At 42.6% G+C, this 17,203-nt stretch overlaps 1 protein-coding gene across 4 annotated transcripts; it reads left to right on the top strand.

Moving 5' to 3' along the window:
• Positions 1-207: 207 nt before the first annotated feature.
• Positions 208-5,293, top strand: zbtb42 (zinc finger and BTB domain containing 42). 4 transcript variants are annotated; one of them, XM_068039048.1, is made up of 2 exons: positions 208-438; positions 1,464-5,293. In XM_068039048.1, exon 2 carries the CDS (start codon positions 1,481-1,483, stop codon positions 2,903-2,905), a length of 1,425 nt encoding a protein of 474 aa, XP_067895149.1. In that variant the 5' UTR covers positions 208-438; positions 1,464-1,480; the 3' UTR covers positions 2,906-5,293. The 4 variants fall into 4 exon arrangements, with proteins under 4 accessions (XP_067895149.1, XP_067895150.1, XP_067895153.1 ...); XM_068039049.1 differs by having other exon boundaries at positions 1,467-5,293; XM_068039052.1 differs by having other exon boundaries at positions 232-268; positions 1,467-5,293.
• The last annotated feature ends 11,910 nt before the right edge of the window (positions 5,294-17,203 follow it).

The following is a 17,203-nucleotide window of genomic DNA, read 5'->3' on the forward strand; positions in this document are numbered from 1 at the left end:
CCCCCCCAAAGAATAAGTTGATGTGTAAAAGTTGCTCTTCAACTCTGATGGGAATTAAATGCTAAATGTGAGTGGAACTGGGTTAAAATCTAATTTATTTACGCAGGTTGCTAGCGTGACGCTGCAGTGCAGGTGCAGTGGACGGAGGGCGGGAGTAGAGCTAAGTGACAGGGTTAATAAGGCGGCGGCAATGCAACTGGGGGGGAAGGCAGAGAGGAATGTACTGGCTGCGGACTGACCTTTCGGCGCTGCGGCGGCTGTTCAATAGGTAAGTATCGCGAGAGCGGGCGCCCAGACGAGTCCCACATTCACCAACAGTTGGCTGCGAGGCTACTAACATCTGGGCCGCAGATGAAGGGACCACACGGTAGCTGCGCACAGACTGGCCCCATGAGCGTTTGTCCTGGAGCCGACTGCTGCACGAGCCGCCCTGTCCAGGTAAGTGTAGCACCTGGAGGAGCGCGCGCTCCGGGCCAGGTAGAGAGACGCGCAGGCGCTGCTGCTCCTGCTCCGTTCCAAGTTTTGTTGTGGCTTGGGCTTTGCTTGGAGTTATGTTGTATGTGTGTTGGTGGTGTTTTTCTTCCTCTTCCTTTCTTTCAGTGGCTTATCGCTACTGCCGCCCTAGGCCGAAGTAATAAGGTAGAGAATGCACTTTTACTTTATGATTTTTTTTACAGGATAGATTTTAACTTGAGAAAGTTGTTTGGGGGTGGGGGAACTGGAAGAGGAGAAGGATGTAAAATTGAAAATGTTGCTTCGCCGGACAATAGTGAAGAAAGGGAACTCTTTCCTCCCCCCCCCCCCCCGTGTTTGCTGCGAACTCGAGTTAAAGGAACATATGGCATTAAAGGAGCACAGCTGGAGGTAGCATTTCCATTGCCAGTGATGTCAGAGCAGCTGACTCTCCAGCTTGTTCCTGGAGTTAAGAAACCCGGATTTCTCCCTGCTTCGCGGCCACTGTCCTCAGGATCCATTGCGGATTTCCAGCCGATTTACTCGGTGGGTGTCCCCCACAAAAAAAAAACCAGAAAAGCATTCAGGACATTCACGCTTTTAAGGGAGAAGGGAACCAAAAGGGGGCGTGAGAAGTAGCTTTATTCCATTTGCTTGTGGTCAAGGTATTATAGTAAACAGTTGTTTGCTCGCCATTCGAGCGATCATTAAATTAACGCCCTTTTGTCATTTTGAAGTGCCAAAGTTAGGTGATTACACGGAAAACTAATTGCTTTACATGATCGTCGCTTAATTTGTCTAATTGATAACATTTTTCTGACAGCTGTCGTGTTTCAGATGCCATCTGCACGAACACTGGGTGCTCGTTACAAATTCGTGCAATCGTTAAGTTTATTAGTCTTTTACTATTCTAGACTTTTTTCAATGTTTTTAAACTATTGCGCTGTTTCAATTAAATGCATGCTGGCATTTTTTCTGTTTTTAATTTCTGTTCTATTTTGGTGTTTTAGCAGGTTATGAAGGAAGAATGGAGTTTCCAGACCATAGCCGGCAGTTGCTGCAGTGTCTGAGTCAGCAGCGTCACCAGGGTTTTCTCTGTGATTGTACTGTTCTAGTTGGAGACGTTCAGTTTCGAGCCCATCGTGCAGTGCTTGCTTCATGCAGCATGTACTTCCATCTATTCTACAGGGACCAGCTGGACAAAAGAGACATTGTGCATTTGAACAGTGACATTGTCACAGCTCCTGCCTTTGGCCTGCTTCTTGAATTCATGTATGAGGGAAAACTTCAGTTTAATAGTCTACCAGTTGAAGATGTACTAGCTGCAGCCAGTTACCTTCACATGTACAACATTGTGAAAGTCTGTAAGCAGAAATTGAAAGATAAGGAACTGTGTATAGATGAAAAAATGAATGGTAATGCACTTGGAACTGTCAAGGAGGAGAGTTCTTCGGAAAGTGATGAGCCAATAGCACATAATTTTGACACACAAAGCAAGCAAAACTGTACTATTGCAGACAATAAAAAGCCCACAGGCAGTGAGAAAGTTAATGGACATTCTAGGAGCTTCTCTAATCTTGTAGGTATCACTTCTGTATCTACGGAGCCAGAATCATGCAATGCAGCAGCTGGAAAAACAAAGTCCAGTGTCAGTAGTTCCACAGGACCTTTGTCTCAGGGAGCTGTTGACCATATCAAGGCCTCAGCTGATGTGGACTGTGCTCTAGATTTATCTTTCAAGCCTGTGCCTGGAAGAGATTTATTTTACTCCCCCTGTGTTTCTGGACAGCTGGCCTCCGACAGCCAGCAGCAGGGCACCGTGCCACTTGTTGGAGATCAACAAGAGTTGCTGTCAGACCAGGAGGACAGTGAAGAAATGGATCCAGCAAATCAGAGTGGGAATTCTGCCAGTAGTATGATGGCAGGATTTGGACCTGTGTTCCCAGGAAATGGTGTGACACATACTGAAGGAGTAGAACATGAACGGGATGGGAGTGAGGATGACATGCCATCATCCAATATTTCGAACAGAAGGATGGTAATATCGACAGGACATATTTTTATCTGTCCTCTCTGCAGCAAAGGTTTCCCAAGCCCACATGTTCTTCAGCTTCACTTGAGCACTCACTTCAGGGAAAAGGATGGTCCTCGAGCCAAAATGCCTACTGATGGCTCTATGCCCACCTGCTCACAGTGTGGGAAAACCTTTTCCTGCATGTACACACTAAAACGTCATGAACGAACTCACTCAGGTGAGAAGCCTTACACCTGTGGTCAATGTGGAAAAAGCTTCCAGTACTCTCATAATCTCAGCCGTCACACAGTTGTGCACACCAGGGAGAAACCACATGCCTGCAAATGGTGCGAAAGACGATTTACGCAGTCGGGAGACCTGTACAGACACATACGCAAGTTCCACTGTGGTCTTGTAAAGAGTATTGCTATTAGATAATGTTTTAATGTTTGGCAGCAAATCTGAATATTTGCTTAAAATTAATGTACATCTCTGGCAACCTTGCATGGTTTAGGTTAAAGTGTAAAGAAACAAATTCTGCTGCATGGCTTTCTTGCATAAAATGTGAAAAGAAGTCTGCTTTCAATATTTAAAAAAAAAAATTCTGATAAAAGCTGCAGTACTTCATAGGAAACATTGTAATTTTTACAATTTTCCTATTGAGCCAATTTCATAATTTCAGATTTTTTGAGAAATATGGAGACCTCAGTTTCTAAGGTGTTTTTATTTCTCCTCTTCCCCACCCCCTTGAATTTGACAGTATACAAATATGGCACCATCTAGGGAGCATAATTAGTTGTAGCAGGATCTATCTTCCTCTTTCAATCATCAAATATAGTAGCTGCATTTGAAAATTAGTAATCAACCTACTAATCGAGCAATACTTTTGTTTTGCAGACTATTGTCAAATGAGAAATGAGCTTGCAAAATCTAATACTGGCAATTGTTAAATGGCTAGCCTGGTCTGTTAATACTTAAGCAAACATTCTTACTCCTTCTGAAATACAGTTTTACTGTACATAGTTACACTTGATGGCATAACATTTCACTTAGCAACATGACCAATACCATTCCAAATGTGTAAATCAACTGATGTTTTACTATGCAGTACTGCAACTTTAAGCTATGAATTTTGGATGTGGTCTTTTACCTCTTGGAGAAATTCAGTTATGAAGTGTTGTATTTTTGTTTGCTGTGATTGGAATATAGCACTAAGAACAACTACTAAATGTTATTGCTTTCTCCTGATGAAACTTGATACTGTATTTATAGCATCTTGATGGTTTGGGATGCAGTGGATTTTTGTTAAATGCTGTATTTAGAAAATTACATTTGAAATATTTCATAGAACTTTAATTTTCTTTAAATATAAATCTTTTTTACCTTTTGCAGTAAACGGACAATGTTAAAGTTTGAGTTCTATGACTGACAAGTTTCAAAAAGCAGCAATTACTACTGATCATTTTGAGTTTTCTCATTTAACTGCATAAAACATGTTCTCAAAAAATGTTTGTTATTGTTAATGGGAATTGTTTTTCAGTAATGAATTCCCAGATTATTGGGTATTACTGAAACATACTGGAACAAAAAGAAAAGGTTTTGAAGAACTAAAATGTGAATTCAATTTCTTTAAAAAAAATTTGAAGATCAAAAACCACTCATTTAATGTATAATTTAAAAAGAACTTGTATTGCACACTTGAAAATATTTATGTTGCACTCTGGGTTTTCTTGGGTTTTTGTTTTAAATTCAATTTACCATAACTGCTTAATAAAATAAGCAGTTTCAAGGAACTTTTAAAAACTGGAGACTAGTCATCTAACCTAAAATATAAAACAGGTAATGTCTGTAAAAGTTTTTTGTTTTAATCAAAAAAACATTTTATTTATAGTTTTTTGTGATCTTTACAGAGTTGCTGTGTATAATTCCTATCCTTGAAATTTATTAATGGAGAGTTTTATAGTAAGAATGTAGCAGAGCCATTAGAATGGATTCTAATTTTTTTTACAAAACTTATATTGCATTTCTATAGGAAAATGTTTCCTTGTCTAAATTTTAACATTTAACAATAGTGTTCTGTATGGTCTATAGAAGACAATCGGAAAGTGAAGGGTGATTTTTTTTTTTTCTCGATTAAACCTGTTAGCGCTTATTCAGCAAGATGTCTTTTTTCAATTGTTTTTTGCCATTGTTTCATTGTGTTGTAAAACTGTGACAATCGTGACTAGACTTGTGTTTTTCTTTAGTTTTAGAAAAATTTAAAAATTCAATTATATTAAGATTCCTAATTTTGTGTGCTTATGTATTTCTGTTAATGGCTAAGTCTAAATGCCTGTATATTTTGTGAAGACGTGCCTTCATATATTACCTCATTCAATGGATTGAATAACCAGTACACGGTTGCAACCTGTTCAGAAAAATGAACAACTCCTATTAAAAGAACTGACGTTTACTTGTGTGTGTTTTTTTTAAAATGATGCAAGATAAGCTAACTACATTGAATGTGGGATGTTACAAATGAAAGCTTGGAATTCCAGTACTACCATTATGATTTTTACAGTCTTGGATTTGTTTTATCCAGTGCCTTGCTGAAAATGTGATCCTGATGAATTTAAGATCCTGGGTTATGACTTTTATTGGATTGTTGTTTTCATAGAATTTTTGGCATGTTTCTTTTAATCTAGCTAGAATAAACATAGGTTGTTGCACCAGTGATAGAGCCTTCTTATTGCTTTGCATGTGTGGAACATCTGTAACACTTAAAAGTAAAACTCCAGTAGCACATTCTATGGCAATGCTCCTCCCCCTAACAGGATAATATTGTGCTAATAGTACAGCCACTGTTTGTACTCATTTTAAAATCCATTTAGTAGTTCATTTGCCACATTCACAGGTATGCTATATTCAAAGGCATGCAATATTTCTGGCATAATTTTTGGTTTCAAAAAATATTTACAAGACTGCTTTTGGAGTTATAGAAAAACCATATTGGATTGCACTGTCATGGTTATGATTTCTCCTATTTAGTGAAAAATCATTGAGGTTTAGTGAGAGGTTGTACCAGCAATGCTCATAAAATACATTTCAGTATAAATATCAAATATTAATACACTTACTGTTATATGCATATGCTGAACTGGTTTCTTATTACTCACACTGCTGCATCTGTCATGATGGAGGTTAGCAATGACCTCTTATTGAAGTATTAATCCTGTGTGTGCTATATAAATGCTAGAACCATTTATTAATGTCCCATTCTTGTCTATACAAAAGGCACAGGTAAACATTTGTCAAGTTATTAACCATAACTTTTGATATTATTACTGTTGTACTGTATTAGATGTTTCAAAGAACAAAAATTCATGCAGAACCTTTTGTACAAAATACTTAATTTGCTTTTGAGATTGGAGTAATTGAGATTGTAATAAAATGTTGCAGTAGTTTATGTGACTTGCGACCTCATTGCCATCTCTAACAAAAACGTGAGTTGATAAGTTATTGAATTATGGATTCATGTGCAACATGAAGTTCTTTAACCGCAAACAGATGCAAAAACCACCCTGACACTTTGGGACAACAGAGACCATTTTGCAAGTTCAGCAATTTATAATTCACTGACTGGGTCTATAAAAAATGCAGCCTAAAATTAATACTGCTGAACTGGTATGAAGAATTTAGCAAAGATAACAAAGAAGTTTGCTTTTATTTAGCACCTTTCACATCTGGACATTCAAAAGCACTTTGGAAGTGTAGTTAATGCTGTAATGCTGCAGCCAAATTGAGCACAGCAATGTCGCATAAACAATAATGAGATAAATGACCAGATAATCTGTTTTGGTGATATTGGCTGAGGAATAAATGTTGGACAAAGTACCAGGAACTGGAAGAAGGGTTCCGAAGAAGGGTCACTGACCGAAACGTTAACTCTGCTTCTCTTTCCACAGATGCTGCCTGACCTGCTGAGTGGTTCCAGCATTTCATGTTTTCACTTTTAGGAAAGGGTCACTTTTTAAAACTAATTTCATAACCTTGCAACCAATTTTATTGTTTAGGGTTAAGCTTATAGAAAAAAATTGTTACTTCAATAATACATCCCCAAGCAAGGATAAATCTATGTTTTAAGAACATTTTCTAGGAAGCATCTGTTTGATTTTGACTGAGACTAATTCAGAACTAAGCAAGGTGAAGTCATGTATAGCCATGACTGATCTAGACGTGACCTGTATTCTGATTACGTACTGTTAACTGCAACACTGCTTTTGGGCTTTAGCAGCAAGGCAACAGTTGTGGTTTCTACTTGGCGTTACACCAATGTTTATTTTACATAACTGTTGTGTTTGAATATAGTCACTCCAGATTATACAGTTACTAGAACTTCACGGCATATACAAATTGTGTCTAAACCATTACAACTATTACTGAAAGGGAGCTCATTTACTAGTAAAATTTAAATAATTCTAAGACGTAATATATGAAAGAGAGTTGTGATTTTGGTTATGTGTTTGGGAGCTGGTACTATATTTTATTGAAATGAATGTTTGGTTTTGTTCCAGGAATGCTGTCATGTTCTAAAGGAATTAGTTCTGATGTAAACTGGATACTTCAGCCCATTTATTTGCATTATGCTTTCGGGTTGTTAAGTCTTATTTTCCAACAGGCCTTTCTCTAGTTGGTATCTATTGGCTTTTTCATTAAGAACATAATTTTGTTCCGTTTTAATCCTTTCATAAAATGGTGTTCATTAAATCTTAGAACAATGGTCTTTTTCAGCAGTCAGCTTTCCTGACATACTGACTTTTAAAAAAAATTCATTCATGGGATGTGGGCATCGCTGGCTAGGCCAGCATTTATTGCCCATCCCTAATTGCCCTTGAGAAGGTGGTGGTGAGCTGCCTTGTTGAACTGCTGCAGTCCATGTGAAGTAGGGACACCCACTGTGCTGTTAGGAAGGGAGTTCCAGGATTTGACCCAGTGCCAGTGAAGGAACGGCGATATAGTTACAAGTCAGGATGGTGTGGGGCTTGGAGGGGAACTTGCCGGTGGTGGTGTTCCTATGCATTTGCCTCTCTAATCCTAGGTAGTAGAGGTCGAGGGTTTGGAAGGTGCTGTCTAAGGAGCCTTGGTGCATTGTTGCAGTGCATCTTGTGGATGGGGTGCCAGTCAAGCGGGCTGCTTTGTCCTGGATGGTGTCGAGGTTCTTGAGTGCTGTTGGAGCTGCACCCATCCAGGCAAGTGAGAGTATTCCATCACACTCCTAACTTGTGCCTTGTAGATGGTGGACAGACTTTGGGGAGTCAGGAGGTGAGTAGTTGCTGCAGGATTCGTAGCCTCTGACCTGCTGTTGTGGCCACAGTATTTATATAGCTACTCCAGTTCAGTTTCTGGTCAATGGTAACCCCTAGGATGTTGATAGTGGGGGATTCAGCAATCGTAATGCCATTGAATGTCAAGGGGAGATTGTTAGATTGTCTCTTGTTGGAGATGGTCATTAACTGGCACTTGTGTGGTGCGAATGTTACTTGCCAATTATCAGCCCAAGCCTGGATATTGTCCAGGTCTTGCTGCATTTCTACACGGACTGCTTCAGTATCTGGAGTCACGAATGGTGCTGAAAATTGTGCAATCATCAGCGAACATCCCCACTTCTGTCCTTATGATTGAAGGAAGATCATTGATGAAGCAGCTGAAGATGGTTGGGCCTAGGACACTACCCTGAGGAACTCCTGCAGTGACATCCTGGAGCTGAGATGATTGACCACCAACAACCACAGCCATCATCCTTTACGCTAGGTATGACTCCAACCAGCAGAGAGCTTTCTCCCTGATTCCCATTGACCTCAGTTTTGCTAGGGCTCCTTGATGCCATACTCGGTCAAATGCTGCCTTGATGTCAAGGGCAGTAACTCTCACCTCACCTTCTGAGTTCAGCTCTTTTGTCCATGTTTAAGCCAAGGCTGTAATGAGGTCAGGAGCTGAGTGGCCCTGGTGGAACCCAAACTGAGTGTCAGTGAGCAGTTTATTGCTAAACAAGTGCTGCTTGATGGCACTGTTGATGACACCTTCCATCACTTTACTGATGATTGAGAGTAGGCTGATGGGGCGGTAATTGGCCGGGTTGGACTTGTCCTGCTTTTTGTGTACAGGACATAACTGTGCAATTTTCCACATTGCAGGGTAGATGCCAGTGTTGTAGCTGTACTGGAACAGCTTGGCTAGGGGTGCGACGAATTCTGGAGCACAGGTCTTCAGTACTATTGCCGGAATATTGTCAGGGCCCATAGCCTTTGCAGTATCCAGTGCCTTCAATCATTTCTTGATATCACGCGGAGTGAATAGAATTGGCTGAAGTTTGGCATCTGTGATGCTGGGGACTTAAGGAGGAGGCCGAGATGGATCATCCACTTGGCGCCTCTGGCTGCCTTGTCTTTTGCGCTGGGCTCCCCTATCATTGAGGATGGGGATGTTTGTGGAGCTACTTCCTCCAGTTGTTAAATTATCCACCGCCATTCACAACTGGATTTGGCAGGACTGCAGAGCTTAGATCTGATCCGTGGGTTATGGGATCGCTTAGCTCTATCGCAAGCTTCTTACACAGTTTGGCACGCAGATAGTCCTGTGTTGTAGCTTCACAAGGTTGACACCTCATTTTGAGGTATGCCTGGTGCTGCTTCTGGCATGCCCTCCGGCACTGTTCATTGAGCCAGGCTTAGTTCCCCGGCTTGATGGTCATGGTAGAGTGGGGGATATGCTGGGCCATGAGGTTACAGATTGTGGTTGAGTACAATTCTGCTGCTGCCCCACAGCGCCTCATGAATGCCCAGTTTTGCATTGCTAAATGGGCGGCACAGTGGCGCAGTGGTTAGCACCGCAGCCTCACAGCTCCAGCGACCCGAGTTTGGTTCTGGGTACTGCTTGTGCGGAGTTTGCAAGTTCTCCGAGACCGCGTGAGTTTCCTCTGGGTTCTCCGGTTTCCTCCCACATGCCAAAGACTTGTGGGTTGATAGGTAAATTGGCCATTGTAAATTGCCCCTAGTGTAGGTAGATGGTGTGAGAATTGAGGGAAGGTGGGAATGTGAGAGGGAAATGGGATTAATGTAGGATTAGTATAAATGGGTGGTTGATGATTGGCACGGACTCGTTGGGCCGAAGGGCCTGTTTCGGTGCTGTATCTCTCTATAACTCTATAATTTGGTTTGAAATCTATCCCATTTAGCACGGTGGTAGTGCCACACAACACGATGGAGGGTATCCTCAATGTGAAGGTGGGACTTCGTCTCCACAAGGACCGTGAGGTGGTCACTCCTACCAATACTGTCATGGACTGATGCAGCTGCAGCGGGCAGATGGGTAAAGACGAGGTCAAGTACGTTTTTCCCTCTTGTCAGTTCCCTCACAGTCTAGCAGCTATGTCCTTTAGGACTCGGCTAGTAGTGGTGCTACTGAGCCACTCTTGGTGATGGACATTGAAGTCCCCCACCCAGAGTACATTCTGCGCCCTTGCCACCCTCAGTTCTTTCTCCAAGTGGTGATCAACATGGAGGAGAATTGATTCATTCGCTGAGGAAGAGCAGTAGGTGGTAATCAGCAGGAGGTTTCCTTGCCCATGTTTGACCTGATGCTATGAGACTTCAAGGGGTCCAGAGTTGATGTTGAGGACTCCCAGGGACATTCCCCCCTGACTGTATAGCCACCTCTGCTGGGTATGTCCTGTCCCACCGACAAGGATGGTGATTGCAGTGTCTATAAGGTATGATTCCATGTGTATGACTATGTCAGGCTGTTGCTTGATTAGTCTGTGGGACAGCTCTCCTGACTTTGGCACAAGTCCCCAGATGTTAGTAATGAGGGCTTTGCAGGGTTGACAGGGCTGGGTTTGCCATTGTCAGTGTCTAGGTCGATGTCGGGTGGTCTGTCTGGTTTCATTGACTTCGTAGCGGTTAGATACAACTGAATGGCTTGCTGGACCATTTCAGAGTCAATGTGGATCTGGAGTCACATGTAGGCCTAAAGGATATTAGTGAACCCAATGGGTTTTTACAACAATCAACAATGGTTTCATGGCCATCATTAGACTAGCTTTTAAGTCCAGATTTATTAATTGAAATCAAATTCCACTGTGGTGGGGTTTGAACCCATGTCCCCAGAAAAATATGCTGGGTCTCTGGGTTGCTAGTCCAATGACAAAACCACTACGCTATGCACCACTACTACATATAAGTTTCTCTAGGTTTTGACTACATTAGTAGTTGGTGAGATCCTGTGGTGGCAGAGAATTGCATCTCACGGGAAAAAATGCAGAAGCAAGAAATGAACATCTTTGCTGTTTCAGAATAGTATTAATGGTGTTCATGGAGACGTCCAAATGCAAGGCTGGATTGCAACTATTTTAATGCAAGGAGTCTTACTAGTAAGGCAGATGAATTGAGGGCATTGATTAGCACATGGAATTATAATTTAATTGCGATCACAGAGACATGGTTGAGGGAGGAGCAGGACTGGCAGCTCAATATTCCAGGACATAGACTCTTCAGGTGTGACAGGGGAGGGGATAAAAGAGGAGTTGGTATTGCACTGTTGATCAAGGAGTCAATTACTGCAGTAAGGACTGATGATATCTTAGAAGGTTCCTCAAATGAGGCCATATGGGTAGAACTTAAAAACAAAAAGGGGCAGTCACTTGGCTGGGAGTGTATTACAGGCCTCCAAACAATCAGAGCGAGATAGAGGAGCAGATATGTAGGCAAATCTCAGAGGTGTAAAAATAGGGTAATAATAGTAGGGGATTTCAACTTCCCTCACATCAACTGGGATAGTCTTAGTGCAACAGGCTTATAGGGGGCAGAATTCTTAAAATGCATGCAGGAGAGCTTTTTGAGCCTGTATGTAGAAAGTTCTACACGAGAAGGGGCACTACTGGACCTAATCTAGGGAATGAAGCTGGACAAGTGGTAGAAGTGTCAGTGGGGGAGCATTCCTGGGATAGTGACCATAACTCTGTAAGATTTAAGGCAGTTATGGAAAAGGACAAAGATGGGCCGTAAATAAAGGTACTCAATTGGGGGAAGGCTGATTTCAGTATGATAAAACAGGATCTGGCCGAAGTGGACTGGGAGCAGCTACTTGTAGGAAGGTCTGCATTAGACCAGTGGGAGTCATTCAAAGAGGAAATACTGAGAGTTCAGAGCCAACATGTACCTGTTAAGGTGGAGGGTAGGACCAACAAGTTCAGGGAACCCTGGATGTCAAGGGATATGGAGGGTTGGATCAAGAGAAAAAAAAGAAGGCTTATGGCAGATTCGGAGTGCTGAAAACAGTGGAGGCACTAGAGGAGTATAGAAAGTGTAGGGGGGTACTTAAAATAGTAATTAGGAGAACGAAGAGGGGACATGAAAAAACACTGGCGGGCAAGATAAAGGAAAATCCTAAGGCATTTTATAATTATATCAAGGGAAAGAAGATAATTAGGGAAAGAGTAGGGCCCATTAGGGACTAAAATGGCAATGTGTGTGTGGAGCCGGAGGATATAGGTGAGGTTTTAAATGATTACTTTTCATCTGTTTTCACTATGGAGAACGACGATGTAGGTGGAGAGATCAGGGAGGGGGATTGTGATATACTTGAGCATATTAGTATTGAAAGGGAGGAAGTATTAGCTGTTTTAGCAGGCTTAAAAGTGGATAAGTCCCCAGGCCCAGATGAGATGTATCCCAAGCTGTTATGTGAGGCAAGGGAGGAGATAGCAGGGGCTCTGACACAAATCTTCAAATCATCTCTGGCCACGGGAGAGGTACCAGAGGACTGGAGGACAGAGAATGTGGTACCATTATTCAAAAAGGGTAGCAAGGATAAACCAGGTAATTACAGGTCGGTCAGTCTAACATCAGTGATTGGGAAACTATTGGAAAAAATTCTGAGGGACAGGATTAATCTCCACTTGGAGAGGCAAGGATTAACCAAGGATAGTCAGCATAGCTTTGTCAGGGGGAGATTGTGTCTAACTAACTTGATTGAATTTTTCGAGGAGGTGACTAGATGTGTAGATGTGGGCAAAGCAATTGATGTAGTCTGCATGGACTTCAGTAATGCTTTTGATAAGGTCCCGCATGGGAGATTGGTTAAGAAAGTAGGAGCCCATGGGATCCAGGGCAATCTGGTAAATTTGATCCAAAATTGGCTTAGTGGCAGGAAACAGAGGGTAATGGTCGAGGGTTGTTCCTGCGAGTGGAAGCCTGTGACCAGTGGTGTACCGCAGGGATCGTTGCTGGGACCCTTGCTGTTTGTAGAGTACATTAATGATTTAGACGTGAATATAGGAGGTATGATCAGTAAGTTCGCAGATGACACAAAAATTGATGTTGTTGTAAATAGTGAGGAGGAAAGCCTTAGAATACAGGACGATATAGATGGGCTGATAAGATGGGCGGAGCAGTGGCAAATGGAATTTAATCCTGAGAAGTGTGAGGTGATGCATTTTGGGAGGACTAACAAGGCAAGGGAATATACAATGGATGGTAGGACCCTAGGAAGTACAGAGGGTCAGAGGACCCTAGGAAGTACAGAGGGTCAGAGGAACCTTGGTGTACTTGTCCATAGATCACTGAAGGCAGCAGCACAGGTAGATAAGGTGGTTAGGAAGGCATATGGGATACTTGCCTTTATTAGCCGAGGCACAGAATATAAGAGCAGGGAGGTTATGATGGAGCTGTATAAAATGCTAGTTAGGCCACAGCTGGAGTACTGTGTACAGTTCTGGGCACCACACTATTAGAAAGGATGTGATTGCACTGGAGAGGGTGCAGAGGAAATTCACCAGGATGTTGCCTGGGCTGGAGCGTTTCAGCTATGAAGAGATACTGAAAAGGCTAGGGTTGTTTTCCTTTGAGCAGAGAAGGCTGAGGAGGAACATGATTGAGGTATACAAAATTATGAGGGACATTGATAGATTAGATAGGATGAAACTTTTTCCCTTAGCGGAGGGATCAATAACCAGGGTGCATAGAATTAAGGTAAGGGGCAGGAGGTTTCGAGGGACTTTGAGGAAAAATTATTTCACCCAGAGGGTGGTTGGCATCTGGAACGCCCTGCCTGAAAAGGTGGTAGAGGCAGGAACCCTCACAACATTTAAGAAGTATTTAGATGACCACTTGAAATGCCCTAGTAAACAAGGCTATGGGCCAAGTGCTGGAAAATGGGATTAGAATAGGTAGGTGCTTGATGGCTGGCACAGACACAATGGCCGAAGGGCCTGTTTCTGTACTGTATAACTCTATGACTCTGACGTCCATGGCCAACATCCCTCTCTGAAAGAGTAGCTAAGAAAGATTAGACTGGAACTGGAAAGAAATGAAAATAGTAGATGTGCTTTTATGGAAGATATTGCGAGAAATAACTTTTTAATTCATCAGGTGCTCGAAGTACAGTACGCTGATTAGAGTTAAATAGTCTTAAGGTTGTTGGAATCTCTTTGATCTATGGTTGACATTATGGTACAACACTGCCACCTATTGGTACTCTTGAAGTCTGTCCTTTTGAATACATCATTTGGGTGAATAATGAGTGTTTTCTTTAGGTTGTTTTAATGAATTAGCATAACATTATTGTGGTTTTAAGGCTAAGTAAAGTTGTCTTTAATGATGAAACATAACACTTTTCGAATTTAATTTATTTGAATAGTGATTTAGCTGTCAAGGTCTCATTCCCAATGGAGCTTTTCATTTTGATTTACATTTAAAGTTAAGTATTGTCAACGTGTTTGCGAAAGGAATTGCAACTCGATCTTTCCAAATGGGTCCAGTGCATTTCTGGAATGTGAGCTACTTAAACTATTCAATTGATTTTATACTTTAGAGTTGATCAATCTTAATGAAATATCATAGTGCTTCAGTTGGGGAGTTAATTCCAGCACAGATCTTTTGCCTTTAATATTAGAGCCACTATATTTTCAAGTTGTACCTTCAAATTTGTCCTCTTTTTCTGTGCAATCCTTTTTGTAATTTTTTCTTCTCTTTAAAGGCACAATAGTTTGCTACATCACTGAGTAAGAGCACATGATGTGGCGGTAACATATTCGCATGGATAAAGGATTGGTTAACAGGCAGCAGACAGTAGGGACCTTGGGTCTTTTTCAGGTTGGCAAAATGTAACTAGGGGCAGTGCTGGGGCCTCAACTATTTTCAATCTATATCAATGATTTGGATGAACAATTCAAATGTATGGTTGCTAAATTTGCCGATGACACCAAGTCAGGAAGAAAAGTAAGTTGTCAAGAGGAGTTAGAGTCTACAAAGGGATTTAGATGAGTGGGCAAAAAATTGGTAGATGGAGTATAATGTGGGAAATCTGAACTTGTCCACTTTGGCAGGAATAGAAAAGCTGTATATTATTTAAATGGAGAGAGATTGCAGAATTCAGTGGCACAGAGAGATCTGGGTGTCCTGGTACATGAATCTCAAATAAGTATAAAAGTAGGGAAGTTTTACTGCAGCTGTACAGGGCCTTGGTATGAACACATGTGGAGTACTGTGTACAATTTTGGTCTCCTTATTTGAAAAAGGACAGAATAGCATTAGAAACAGTTCAGAGAAGGATCACCTGACACATTTCTGGGGATAAGGGGCTTATCGTATGAAGAAAGTTTGAACAAGTTGGGCCTATACCCATTGGAGTTTAGAAGAATGAAAGTTGATCTTATTGAAACATATAAGATCCTGTGGGGACTTGACAGGGTGGATACAGGAGGATGTTTCCTCTTGTAGGATAGACTAGAACTAGGGGACAAAGTTTAAGAATAAGAAGTCTCTCTTTTAAGAAAGTTTCCTGATCCAATCTGGAGTCAGACAGTGCTGTCCTCTCTCCCCTGTCTTGTTTGTTTGCTGTATTGGACCCTTTGCTGAGTCTATTAGGAAGGATGCAAGCATAAGACTGGTGACAATCCCAGGCAGTGGAGGCACTCAGGCTAAAACCTTCCTGTACATGGATGACGTTGTCGTCTTCTGCTCGGATCCACTGATGAGCATCTGCAACCAGTTCGAACTGGCCTCGGGAGCCAAAGTCAACCATGGCAAGAGTGAGGCCATGTTCTTTGGGAACTGGGCTGACCGATCCTTTGTCCCCTTCACCGTCAGGTCAGACTACCTGAAGATGCTGGGGATATGGTTCAGAAGGGCCAGGGCGTGCACCAAAACCTGGAAGGAGTGAGTAGCCAGGGTACAACATAAGCTGAGCATGTGGGAGCAGCGATCTCTCTCTATTATGGGTAAGAACCTGGTCATCAGGTGCAAGGCGCTCACATTGTTGCTGTACGTGGCGCAGGTCTGGCCCATACCCCACTCCTGCGCCAGGGCAGTCACCCGAGCCATTTTCCGCTTCATCTGGGGATCTAAAATGGACCAAGTCCGGAGGGACACGATGTTCAAACCTCTGGATAAGGGCGGGTAAAATGTACCCAACGTCGCCCTCATCCTGATGACCACCTTCGTGTGTGGTTGCATCAAGCTGTGCGTAGGTCCCCAGTACGCAAACTCCAAGTGTCGCTACGTGCAGGATGGGCCTGGTCACATTGCCGCAGAATGCTCCATCTGGTTGGACCGTGTCGTACCACCTATCCTTTGTGGAAAAGTTTCTGTGGAAAAACATCTTTGACCACCAATTCATCAGGCAGTGGTCTGCACGGAATGTCCTCAAGGCCCTATGGGGAAAGGAGACAGTGGATCCGGTCAGATGGTTCCCTGAGCAGACTGCCAAAGTCATTTGGTGGATTGCCTCATCCCCAGAACTTTCAAACAGGCACCAAGATGTAGCTTGGCTGGTGGTGAGAAGAGCCCTCCCCGTCAGATCCTTCCTGCACGCCGGGAGTCTCACCCCCTCCGCACAATGCCCTCGAGGTGGCTGTGGTGGGGAAGAGACGGTTGCCCACCTCCTTCTAGAATGTGTCTTTGCAAAGCAGGTGTGGAAAGAGATGCAGTGATTTTTGTCGAGGTTCATCCCAAGCAGCTCTGTAATACAGGAGTCTATGCTCTACGGGCTGTTCCCAGGGACGCACACCGAGATAAACATCAACTACTGCTGGAAGACCATCAATTCAGTGAAAGACGCCCTTTGGTCTGCCCGAAACTTGCTGGTCTTCCAGCGCAAAGAGTTGTCCACGACCGAATGTTGCAGACTGGCACATTCCAAGGTCCAGGACTACGTGCTCAGGGACGCACTAAAGCTTGGGGCAGCTGCGGCATAGGCTCAATGGGAAAAGACCACTGTGTAAGGTCTCCCCCACCAAGGTTAACTGAGGGGCTGGATCCACGGAAAACCCCTCGAACTGTATCCAGAAAATATTTGTTTGCTGCAAAAAATACATGGCATGTAAAATTAAATGGAAGGGTTGTGAGGCAACTCACTCCTGTATTGAAGGAAACTGATCTCCTTTGCACTCTTTGTATTGTCGACTTTTTACAGGTTGTTACGAATCAAGTATGTTTTTGAAATTAAAAAAGGTCTCTCTTTTAAGAGGGAGATGAGGACATTTTATTTTCTCTGAAGGTTGTTAATCTGTGGAATTCTCTTCCTCAGACAGCAGTGGAGGCTGAGTCATTGAAATTATTCAAGGCTGAGTTAGATAGATTTTTGATAGTCAAGGGAGTCAAGAGTTATGGTGGGCAGACAGGAAAGTAGAGTTGAGACCACAACCAGATCATCGAATGGCAGAGCAGGCTTGAAGGGCCGAATGGCCTACTCATGTTCCTA

Source organism: Heterodontus francisci, chromosome 9 (assembly GCF_036365525.1).
Source record: "Heterodontus francisci isolate sHetFra1 chromosome 9, sHetFra1.hap1, whole genome shotgun sequence".
Classification (NCBI taxonomy): domain Eukaryota; kingdom Metazoa; phylum Chordata; class Chondrichthyes; order Heterodontiformes; family Heterodontidae; genus Heterodontus; species Heterodontus francisci.

Excerpts from the sequence above, each read along its gene's own strand:
- zbtb42 (XM_068039048.1), top strand. The coding sequence starts at position 1,481 with ATGGAGTTTCCAGACCATAGCCGGCAGTTGCTGCAGTGTCTGAGTCAG.